The sequence below is a fragment of the Colossoma macropomum genome, unplaced genomic scaffold, assembly GCF_904425465.1.
Source record: "Colossoma macropomum unplaced genomic scaffold, Colossoma_macropomum, whole genome shotgun sequence".
NCBI classification, from domain to species: domain Eukaryota; kingdom Metazoa; phylum Chordata; class Actinopteri; order Characiformes; family Serrasalmidae; genus Colossoma; species Colossoma macropomum.
In genome coordinates, this window is record NW_023494792.1 from 20505944 (window position 1) to 20518502 (window position 12559).

At 40.3% G+C, this 12559-nt stretch overlaps 1 protein-coding gene across 1 annotated transcript; it reads right to left on the reverse strand.

Annotated features, from left to right (window-relative positions):
- Positions 1-138: 138 nt before the first annotated feature.
- pgghg (protein-glucosylgalactosylhydroxylysine glucosidase) lies at positions 139-8787 on the reverse strand. The gene is given in 15 exon segments (XM_036576482.1): positions 139-291; positions 599-822; positions 1007-1104; positions 1299-1394; positions 2000-2133; positions 2557-2693; positions 3438-3510; positions 3637-3748; positions 4274-4405; positions 5830-5949; positions 6463-6898; positions 7050-7228; positions 7230-7261; positions 7430-7688; positions 8618-8787. Coding segments are annotated over 14 exon segments (2097 nt in total). The 5' UTR covers positions 7677-7688; positions 8618-8787; the 3' UTR covers positions 139-214.
- Positions 8788-12559: the final 3772 nt, after the last annotated feature.

The window sequence follows — 12559 nt, forward strand, 5'->3', positions numbered from 1 at the left end:
TGAAATTGTCTTCCATTTTTTTTGCTAAAAGAAAATGGTCCACAATTTTGTTTTATTAAAAAATATATATAAAAATAGTAATACTGTAGATCAATTAACAGCTGAGGTACAATATAAAATTACCACAACCTTTCAAAATAATTCCTTAATTGTATTTAATGAATCTTTGAGGGTTGCAATGTTTACAGCATCACTCTGGTTCATGACTGGTTCATCAGAGAGGCCAGCAGTATGAGCTTGAACGTTGTTTTTTGATCTTGCCAGCTTGCTGTGGAAAGGTCACCTTCTGGCCTGTAGACAAACATAAAAACATTAATATTACATATAGTCATATATTATTATTATTATTAATTTTATTATTATTATTATTATATATTATTAATGTTATAATATTATCTTTCCCTACAGTTAAATTAACAAATTTCAAATTATATGTACAGAACACTGGGTAACAGTATACAGCATTGTGCACAATTGTAAGTGTTGCATAACTGACAGTGGAATATCTTAGAGACATTACCTTCATATTCTTTATTCTGAATTTGCTGTTATTGAAATTTATTGTTGGTTGTTTGTGTTAAGTGACTGTTTTGCTGACCTGGTATAAGAGGTATTATCTTTCCAGAGCTTTCCAGAACAATCTCCAGAGGACACGGCTCCTCACTCCCGGAATCCTCTGCTTGCTTTCTCACTGCAACACTGACTTCTTGTTTCTCCACCAACAAGTCCATCTTATTACCAAGGTAGTTCACACCTTTCACACTTAGCACAGCCAATTCATCAGGAATCAGAGGAGCAAAACACAGACAGTCCTTTTGTACCCTGCAGAGGACAAAAGAGTAGCGATTATCATCACACCAGCTGCAGCACACTAACAGAAATAAACAGTAATGTAGAGTTCAACAAGTTGGTGTGAGTTTGAGTCCCTGTTTGTGTTGTATATCAGTGTGCTTGTGTTTGGAATGCTCGTATACAAGAACATGTGTAGGAGTCAGTGGATGCTCACCTAAAGCCAGTGTACCCAAACAGAAAAGCCTGCAGAAACCCACCCATACCGGTGAGGAAGTTGACCGCTCCAGAGCCATCAGACGACTCACTCCACACCTGCATACAGCAGGCTTGAATCGTAAATTTCAAGCTGCCTATAAGCTCATGAAAAGTAATCTAATGAAAATACTCAAAACAGTCATAGAAGAGTCATTAAAAATATAAATAAATAAACAAGCAAACAAACAAACAAAAGTCTTAGCTGTAACATTTTATTGAACAATTCATATAATAGATAGGGAAAACTGTACCTGGAAGGGACCCTGGATATTCTGAAAGCACTTATCTAGAAGCTGTTGTGCTTTCTGAGCTTCGCTGAGCTCCAACCAACCCACTGCAAACATCCCCTAGTAATGGCAGACACATACATTTACACATACTAGGGCTTGACCGGTATACTGGCTATCTGACATTATCGACTTACAGCATTATTGATATCGTCTGATGAATAGCATGTTTTTAGTTCACTGCCGTGATTCGAACGCAGGATCCCCCAGTGACAAGGCACAAGCTGAGACAGTTATGCCCCTGGGCAGCTCAGTATGAAACACCCTCTATTTCACTATTAACATGTTCACACTTTGCATTGACATATGTTTCGTATCCAGACTGTGTCTGGATAAACTGGCTGTACTCCACTTACTTTCACTAAAACGTGTCCACAGCGTGGCCAGATTAGAGACGATTTAACTTTTCCAGAGTAAAAGGCACATCAACACATACAAAGTTTCCATTTTACTTTTGTTTTCTTTTTTCCCTATTATGATACGAGTTGACAGTCTTTAAAAAATTATATTATACAAGTGTAATAATCCGTGCAATAATCTGAAAGTGCACAAACATCAAGGCATAACAGACCCATCACAGACAAACACTGTAGAGTTTCTCTGCTGCCTCTACAATTAGGAGAAAAGCTTGACTTATTGTGCATGTGTGACCTGGATATTCTTACCCAGGTCATAGCAGGACCATGTGGGTCAGTGACTGCTTCATACCATTCCAGATCATTCCGTCTGACCTCGGGGCTCATAGAGAGACCTAGTGGATATCCTAGCATCACTGCGTCCGCCTGCTTTACTGGACTTCCTGCAAATACATAAAAATACACAACAGACCACAACAGCAGAAAAAAAATTACTTTGTGGACAGTATAAACCAGAACCACATTTCTAATGAGATCAGGCTTCATTCACCAACCGTTCTTAAGAAGAAATTTCTTCTTAAAACCCACTTACTCAGTTTTCATGAAGATTCTGACGTTCACCAACGATTCTGTGGTCTAAGAACATAGCATGAATCTCACATTGACTTTTTCTTAAAACCTTTCTCAAGAACTAATTTAAGAAAAAAATAAAAAAGAGATTGAGAGTGAATGAAGCCCACTGTTTTTATACTCTCTAAATTAGTGGAAAATATACTACCTTTGAAATGTTATTAAAAAATACAAAAGTAACTACCTTAATATATTGCTTTACTGTTGCATTACTACAAAGTAGACAAATGTCTCACCCTTTCTGTAACCATCAAATTCCGGGTGGTATTTTAGTTCTTGATCAAAGGGGATTTTAAGTTTATCAGCCACCTCCTGCCACTCTGGGGGTGCAGGATGCTGCAACAGGTCAGCCAACTCCACAGCAAACTGCAGACTGAGAGAGAGAATATGAAAGATTATTCAGGATGCTCAGGCTTCAAAGAAATTAATGTGTAAATTAATTATGTCTAACAAAGCATGTTTAGATATAGGCCCAATCCCATTTTACCCCTTACCCCTACCACTTAGCCCAACCCCTCCATTTTGCGTGTTCACACCTACAGGCAGGGTGTCCCGATTTTTGTTGGGATAGAGGGGTGGGGCAAAGTGTTAGGGCTACATGGCCCTCCAAATGGAGTTTTTTTTTCAGAAGCAACACTCCAAACAGAGTGTTATGAGAAATCAATGCACAAAACAATAAAGTAAACACATTGTGTGTATCACAAACAGGTTCATCAAATGTTAACAGAATCCAAAGATAGCACGTGGAATAGGTAGGATAACTACAACAAAACATGTTTGCAGACAGTCCTACATACCACAAACCAAACCAACAACATTCCCAGGCATTGAAGATGTCTCCGATTTGCTGCAGACAACCGCAAATGGATGCCTACTGGCATACTGGAAATGTCGGGCAAAACTCATCACGTCTACATAAAAGCCACCAACAACTAGTGATGAGGTGTTGGATTCTTAAGGGGTTGTCCCATTTTGTGGTTCAACCATTACCCCTTGTAACTTAGTTCCAAGAGACTCAAAAGCAAGGGGAAGGCATAAAAATAAAAAAATGGGATTGGGCCACACACAAACATAGTGAAGCATGCAAAAAACACCACACAGTAGAAAGCACACACACCTGTTTTTGGCCACACTGTTTGTGTACACTGAGTTGTCAACATTGTAGTAGTATTCATCAGGAGGCATCACGCCTGATGGACACACAAGCACGTGCACAGAGTGACCCAAAACCTTTTAAAAACACTTCAGTTCTGGCTCTTTCCTGCAAACAGACGTGCATGTGTTTGGTGTGATTAATGCAACGTCACTCTGCTCACCTCTGATATGGTAGTGCTGGTCTTCAGGATTCCAGGTAACTCGAGATACCCAATAATCAGCCACGCCCCAAACCACTTCACTGCCACGCCCCTCTTTAAACATCTCAAGGTCCTTCAAGAGAAGAGATTTTTGTTCTGCATTTGTTTACACCTGGCAGTTCCATGTGTCTTCAGTGATCAGATTTTGTGACTGGAGGATTTTGTGACCCATATTTACCACATTAGTCTCTCACTGCATTTCTTATCAGACAAAAATGTACCGCAAGTCCGCGCAGATGAAAGGGTTGATCTAACCTTTAGATAACATGAACTGCTAATGTGACATGCAAACAAATGGCAGAGGAGATGAAACATGAAACTACGCAGCTGATTTCGTCTCTGCTGTGAGTATGCAGCTGATTAAGCTTTAGATAACATGAACTCAGCACTGTCAAGGACCCATCAAGACACTTTATCAATCACACTACATATGTTATATTGTCATATGCACCCCTGACCACCTCTGTAGGTGGTTTGAATGTCTAGTATCTACTTATGATTGGATCATCAACAATGCATGTTAATGCCAAGTGTGAACAGGGCCTTAGATACGTAGTCTTTTATTGCTGAACGGAAAAGAAGGAGTATGGTCTGGCACCTGTGTGAGGTAGAGGTATTGCTGGAAAGCAAGAATTACGTCTCCGTTAATATGGATCTCCTGTTGTCCGTAAATGTCATCTGGACAGACTTCCTGACCAGATACAGCACTCTCCCATGGGAACTTCAAGCCCTAGTTGAAGAAAAAAAAACAAACACACACACTATTGATGCAGGATCAGATTGGCAATAGGCTGATTTATTTCTTTTGATCAATTTGTGGTGTGATTCTATAATGTAAATAATGTGAGCCAGTGTTGCTATTATGGATGCTGCTATTAAGGATACAATGATACGTGAATTTCGCGCCGATGCCCATATTGGCTGATGTTTTTCATGTACATATGTATGCTGATACAATGCAATTACATAAAAAAATATAAGATATATAAACTGGGACTAGATCTAACTGGATTAGCATTACAGAGAAATATAACTTTTATTTATATAGGGTTAGAAATGAATTTGGCTCTTCAAGTTCAATAAATGTGTCATCAAATATTGATTTGAAATATCTGTCAAATCTAAACACCCGTCTAACGCCAGTAATTTTTTTAAAGCTAATATTTGCTGATATTTATATGATTCCGATCATATCCCTAGTTGCTATTCCTTGCCAAAATTGTCAGCTGTTTGGAAGTATTTCAAAGTGTGCCGAGAGCCTGAGTTTCATATCAGTGTGTTGATTTAGCATGCAAAGTGTGAGTTTTGGTTAGAGAGAAAATAAAGAATAATACTGTCTTTGCCTGCTGTTGCTTAAAAAACACTTTTCCAGAATCAGTCATTAAAATGAATGATCTGTACCCTTAACATATATAGACATATAGCAAATCTAAGACTCAACATAACATACATTCAGGTGTAATGAAACCAATCTCTAAACTGGTCACACAAGGATAATGTGGACACAGACTTTACACACACACTCTCAGAAAAAAAAGGTACAAAATTGTCACTGGGGTGGTATCCTCAAGGGTACATCTAAGTACCTTTAGTCAAGGAACATAATTGTACCATAATGAAAATAATATCCATTATTGTACCACTGAAATTATATTTTTTAATGCTTTAATGTCCTCACCAAGAAAAAAAGCAATGGAATTTTATTTTTTGTATTTTTTATTTGTTTGGGCAATAATAAAAACAATTGGTGGTTTTCTTTTTTGTTTTTTTTACCCCATAATTTTTTAAATATTCACTTCTTCCAAACGGTCGAGATGGCACTTTGTGGCATGTATAGTGACTCGAAATGTGCTCTACCAAATGGTTGAGCAGAACATTAAAGGGTTAAGTTGTGTTGACTCCACACACCCCGTCTCGTCTGCAAGCTTTTTATTTTATTGTTCTGTTTTAAAACATTAGCTTACGAAAAGGTCCAAATATGTACTTTTCCATGGGGAAAAACTTATTTAGGTACACAGTTGGGACCTTAAAACCACTGTTGTACCTTTGAGGGAACATTTACACTGTTTGTACCTTGATGAGTGAAAAATGTACCTGCACAGAACCTTCATTTCTAACAGTGTACACAAAAGCATCCAGTAACTATTCTTATACCTTATAGCCCTGCTGCTCAGCATTGGCTTTGGCACCTTCTATTGTCCGCACTCTGTAATCCAGGACAGCTTTGGCCAGTTTAGGATAAAAAAGGGCAATGCTGGGATAGATCCATGTATCCTAGGGGAACAGACAGAACCAAGAACCATTTACACTAAGATGTAGTGCAGAGACAAGAAATGTATTGTTTTAACCAAAACAAATTGTGTCTTTTACAGCAGCGTCCAGCTCCGGTCCAAGAGGGCCTAAGTCCGGCACAGCTCAATTCAACAATTATCAGGTTTAGTAAGTGTATTTGTGCCAAAAATTAACCAAGTTGTGGTTAATTCTGGTCTTTGAGGACCACAACTGAGTATTCCTGATGTAAAGATAGCACAACTAGGTTAATGAAAAACAAAACTTATTTTTGGTATTATATTTTGGCTACATTCTACTTTCCTGTCAAGAGTACGCTATATGGAAATATTTAAGATTAAAATATGAACCACAATAAAGATCATCATATTAAGTGTTAATAAACAAACCAGTTTTGCATTAGCAAAACAGTAATGCACCATTTAAAAATGAAAATACAATGATTTTCTAAAATTCGTGTTTGTAAATAAAAATAGTCTGATGCTTGTTCTTGCTTACCTGATCCCAGAAGACATGTCCCCAGTAATCCTGCCCCTGTCCCCCGTTGGACAGTCCTCCAGGGCTGACGCCCCCAAAAAGACTTGGTGCCTCTGTGAGTGAGGGAAAAGCACTGAGGAGGTAGAACATGCAGCCAATAACAGCTCGACTCAAGGGTAATGGTCCTGCCAGCTCCACCCTACTGCCCAGCCACAGTTCTGCCCAAGCCCTTAGATGGGAAGTCTGCAGGTCACCATGTTCAAAGAGCTCCAGGCCAATGTCAAAACAAGCCTGGACACTCTCACTGCTCTCTGCAGCTGCTACCAGGAAGCCCCAGCGAGACTGGCTCTGGTCAGGCAGAAGAGTGACCGAGGAGGTCAGCGGGGTCCAGATAAGATGCACGCTGGGACTAAAACCTCCAGGGACCTCCGGGGATTTAGTCTGCCCAAAGATGTGCCTGTTGTATTAAATGGAGCTTTAGTGTTGGTAACTGAAATTGTAAACAAAATGAATATGTATGATCTACTTCATCTGAAGGCCTGCATACTGAACCAGATTTGCTCCAATTCAACAAATATTTGGGTTTTAGTACTTGTGCTCAAACGCACCTCCCTCCTTTATAATCAGGAGCATCTTGGAAGGTGATGTCATCACTATATGGGGTGAAGGAACTGTCAAGAGTGACTGTGATGGGTTCCTCAGTGGTCTTCTGGCGCTTCAGAAACACCTCCATGACCAGCAAGTTGGGATACTGTCGGTGTGCATAAAACAGCTGGGACGCCTGCACACTGAGATGTAAGTACAGAGTGAGTGAATATACCTGCAAAAGACAGAAGAGAGGAAGGGAGGGGAGGAAAGAAGAGAGTTACATTCTGTCATCTATCATAGTTTTCATTTGCTAGCTAAGCTAAGCCGAGAGCAGAGAATCACAGAAACAAAGAGATGACTGATATATACATCATTTGAAGCACAAGTATATTGTGTATACCAGTGTGTGTGTCCAAAGTATACGAGTGTGTTCCCTCCTCCTCTGTCCTCATCTTGACTGCCAGTGGACACGGTATATCTGCACGGTGACAGGCTCCTTTCTCTCCATTATAAATTCCACCCATGTGCATGATTGTCCCAAACACTCTCCAGCCCAGCTGCCCATTGGCAAGTGGAGGAAGGAACCGGGGGTCAGAGGGAAGCGTGTCAGAGGAGAAGATATACGGGTCAACAGGGTCGGTCATCATCTTCACGAAGTGCTGTTCAATGTGTAAAGGAAAATATGCATTTTAAAAAAAAAATGTGCAGATTCTTTTTGTACATTTTTTAAATTACTGTGCAAAAGTCTATTGTTTACTTTGCAGTATTTCTCTACATGTTCAATATAACACAAAACTGGTTACACACAAAACTATTCATTCGTCTAATTCCCATGCGTCAAACACAAGGCTGCGAGCCACATCAGGCCGGTGACACGGTCCTATTCGGCCCGCGAAATTATTTTAATTTTCTATTCTTATTGGCCCGTTTCACCCTGAGATGCACTACAGTTCCCAGCATGCACTGCCACACAGTGTGCGGTCTGACCCCCCTCCCCAACAACAATCTCTGGGCCAGCGGTTACACAAAAAGAAAAGATGCCAGGTGTCTAGTTCAAGCAAATAGGCAGTTAAAAAAACTAACTAAAACAACTTATTTTTATCATATCACAGTACCGACCTCAGTCACACAGGACCTGGGTTAAAAAAAAAATCTTGACACCTTTCAATGCAACTTTAACATTTAATGTCACATAGCTTATTCCTAAGTCTGTCCCATATATACCATTTTCTTTAGTAACTCAAGAGAAGAATATGCTGTTTCTTTGTGGTTTGCAACTGTCCATTTTTTTAGCTTTTCTGAAAAAAGGAACATTTCCAAAATAGACGAGAGAGCAGAGTCAGGTGACCAACTGTTCAAGACAATTCCTGAAAATAACGAACACAGCTGAGAACAGCCACCTGAACACAGCTGAGCAGAGAAAAGAGGTTAAATCTACAGTTAGCTAAAGCAGCAAGTAACGTGAAAGAAACTTTAAAGCAGAAACTCCTCAGTCTCACAAACTCTGCACAGCACAGAACCCGCAGTGAAACACGGAGAGAAGGGAGGAAAACGGTGGAGGAAGTTGACTAAATTAACAGATCCTTACACGAGCACAGCTGGTGAGAGAAAAGGCTGCAGTGCTGCTCCGTTCGCCACTTCACTCGGTTTTCCGGCCTACTTCGCTGAAGATTAATGAAAAAGGCCTCGGCGAAAAGTCAGCCTCAGTCACTCAACTCCTCCACAGCTGTGGGGAAGAGTGGGCGGTCCTGAAGGCGGAGAGTCCTCCCACTCTATATTAGTGGTCCAGGATCAGCTCTCCTCACTCACGACTCAACCTCAGCCTAAAGAGGAGCCCTGCTAAACCGCTCTGAGATCAGCTTCAGAGAGTGACTGCTGACGATACGTTTAGGATTCACACTCAAATGAAGGAGTCAGTGGGATGTAATGGCCTGCAGTGTCTGATCACATGACCAGCAGTCTAACGCTTTTCCTACTCTGAGTGCAGCTTGATACACAAACACAGAACTTTACAGTAGAGCTTTGTGTGCCGGTGAGCTGCCATAGAAAGAGATCACTCTTCATTTGACAGCCTGATGGGAGACTGTGCTATGAGTTGTAATGAATAACGGGGGATTAAAGACAACACTGCAGTTTGACCTTTTTTTTTGACCTTTTTTGTTTTTAGGAATGGTGCAAATGCACAAGGGCATTTTGGGGCCACTGTATGTCTTAATGATCCCACTTTTAAAATGCTGTGGCCTAAGACAAATGCCAGTAGAGAGAAACATTTGCAATGACTTTGTTTATTAAATATTAAATAGTTAGTGTAGTAATTACATTATTATAGCGTGTGCATTCATGTAACAGTCACTACAGCTAGTAGCCAGTGAAACTACAATTTACAACTTGTGTGTCTTTCTGATGACAAATAATTTAAGGTTAATATGCTTCAGGAACCTTCTGTCCCTCGTCAAGGGGTGTGGTAGGGGTTACCTTTGCATTTTCACTTCAAGAGAAAAAATACTGTTTTACTCTTTCCTCAAGGGGAGTTGTTTTTTTAAGCAACAGAAGCAACAGGCAGCAACGACAATATTATTCTTTAAAAACAAAAACTCTTGCATTGGTCACTATTATCCAAAGACAAAAAATTACATTAACTGACACCCCACATTTTTCCAGGGAATCAATCCAAGTAATGCAATCATCAAGATATGTGTTGAACTACCAGGTGTAACTTGCCCACAGAGAATAAGATTCACTTGAATTCATCTGTGAAGTAGATTATAGCAGTTATTTGTTTTTCCAGTTTAGTGTGTGTATTTATCTGCAGTCACTGTGAAAGTAGAGCAGGACGGCTTTAAACAGCCCTGCTGCTCTGTAAGAGGCTAATGTGGTAGATTGTTATATCAAGGAAAACTACTGCATAACAATACCCTTAAAAATTAGTAGTAAGGCTTGACCAACAGTTTTAGAAGTCTGCAGAAAAGCAATATCTGTCAGATTTAACCAATGGCACTGCATGTTTACGATACTACTGGCAAGTAGGAAATACTAGACTTTCCTCATCATTCACCTGATCAAAGTCCGGCAGACCAAGTGGTTCATGTGTTGTAGAGGTTAATTCCAACAAAACAAGCACTAATACTGGTTGATCATTGCCAAGGAACACACCTCACCTCTGCTTATGTCTGCACATCAGAGTTAATGATATTGCTTCAACAGAGAATATGTGCCCAAGTATCATCTAATGGTAATAGGTGTCTGATGTGGGTACCTGAAAGATGATAAAATTGTCTCATCGTTATAAACTTATATTGACAGTTTATGTATGTGTAGACCCAACACTGTAGCATTGTTATTTTGACTCTCTTAACATGTACTGGGCAGGGGAGTTGTGCTTTGTGTACATGTCTTTAACCTCTGGCAGCCAAAACATTTAGTAAAACTTCTGGAGATCCAAGATTTTCTTCAGACACAGAAACAAACTGAAATCTGTGTAGAATATAAACTCAGCTTTTGACAAATATAAGCAAAGAAATTTCAGCCTGTTGGTGCTCAGGTGTGAACGTACAACACTGGTTTCAATTTACATCATTTCAATGGGCTCCCACAGCCTCTGCCTTCCAACACTGTCTTTAGGTGATTGAACTCCAGCATGCAGCCCGCTAAATGTGTCATGCACTAGTGAAACTCAGACTACAGGCCTATACATGCTTCTCACTGTGTTGCCCGTGTGTGTTATATCCAGTCAAAACATTAAGTACAAGTTATTTATTTTTCAAGAGATATTTCTGATGGAATTCGATATAATCCACTTACATAAGAAAAAGGGGAGAATCAAAGGAAAATAAGTGGAAAAATAAAACTGGAGTTAAAAAAAATGATAAGACACAGAAGATGGGTCGCCTATCAACTGTGCAAGACCTGGTGGACCATCAAAACTGTCACCATCAGAAAAACAGTACTTCAAGCTTTTATCACTCTGATCTGAAAAAATCCAGAAGACAACTCAGCACTATGAGTCTGAAAGGATGTGTAGCTGGCAAGAAGCCCAACTTCTAAGACTGAACTTTGGAAGTGTGGAAAAATATTCTTGCAGATTTCTTTGAAAAACTGAAAGCAAAAATGGAAACAGCAATAAAAGCAGTGAACACATGAAATACTGACAAAATTTTTATATATATATTGTTTTATTAATTGTTGAGACTCCTGTGATATTTCTGAACGAACTTCTACTTAACTGCTGTTTTGACTGGAATTAAATAAACAAAGGGCAGTCACGCAGTACTATATGTATGTAAGTATGCATGTAAGTAAAACAATCTTTAACAATAAACCACAGGGAAACCGATTTACTCAAATCTGAAATCCAACATCTGAACAGTAGAAGCAGGTGTGCTAGTTTAGGTTGGGACCCTCACTCCCCCAGGCCGGCAGATCTGCTATATATAAGCACACGTCTCCTCTTGCCCTTTTACTCGCAGGCCTCCAGATGGTGCTCTGACACAGTTGGGTTCAGCTTGGCTACGTGCCGGAGGTCGGAACTCCGAACCCTGGGAAAAGAGCAGCTTTGTCCTTATAAGGCTGCAATCCGTCCCCTATGCTTTTCCCTTTACTGCTCTCTTCCTCTCTTCTCCCTCCCTCGCTCACTCTCTTTCCTTCTCAGACCTTAGAGATATTTACAGCAAGGCCAGCTCGGCGTACCTTATTAGGAGCTGCGCTTGTTGTCAGCAGCTACATCCTATCCTTGTAGGACAGCGGACAGACTACTAGTGTGCGCAGATGGGACAAACAGATGAGGACGAAGGTAGCGTTCTCCTAAAGGTCATTCAGTTTTCCAGGCATGCCTATAAACGTACACGTGCATGCAAAAACCCTGTGAAGCACAGAAGATGCTTCTCTCTGGTCAAAAAAATGCATCAGTCAAGAGTAACAGCATGAAACAAAAATGAAAGAATCAATGGAAAAAAACAGAAATCATATCTAGCTCTGATATTTTCTTATTACTTAGCTGTTATCTTTTAGCTGCACTAATGTGTGTCAATCAGTACACACAATGCAGTGTTTCGGTGTTCGCACCCAGTCTATCCACATTCCATTTTGTGACTTCCTCTCTCTCTCTTTCTCTCTCTCACACACACACACACACACACAGATACACTCTCTGTGGGAATGTTATATTCACTGCTCCAGCTGTTCCTCTACCCCCCCCCCAACGATGCAGGACATCTGCTGGGCAGGCACACAAGCATACATTAGAGAGAGTGAGGGTGAGAGAGAGAAGAGAGAGAGAGAGAGAGAGAGGGTGAAAAGAGAAAAGGGGGAGAGAGAGAGAGAGAGAGAGAGAAAGAGAGAGAGAGAGAGAGAGAGAGAGAGAGAGAGAGAGAGAGAGAGAGAGAGAGAGAGAAAACACACTAGCATCCTTTTAGGCTGATGAGGGCCAGTAGTTGCTGTAATGCTGTACAGTATCTTCCAACCCGAGTCCAGTTTCATCCCTATTTGCTACACGTCTTACCTGAAAATAAGCGTGCATGACACAAAAATAAGC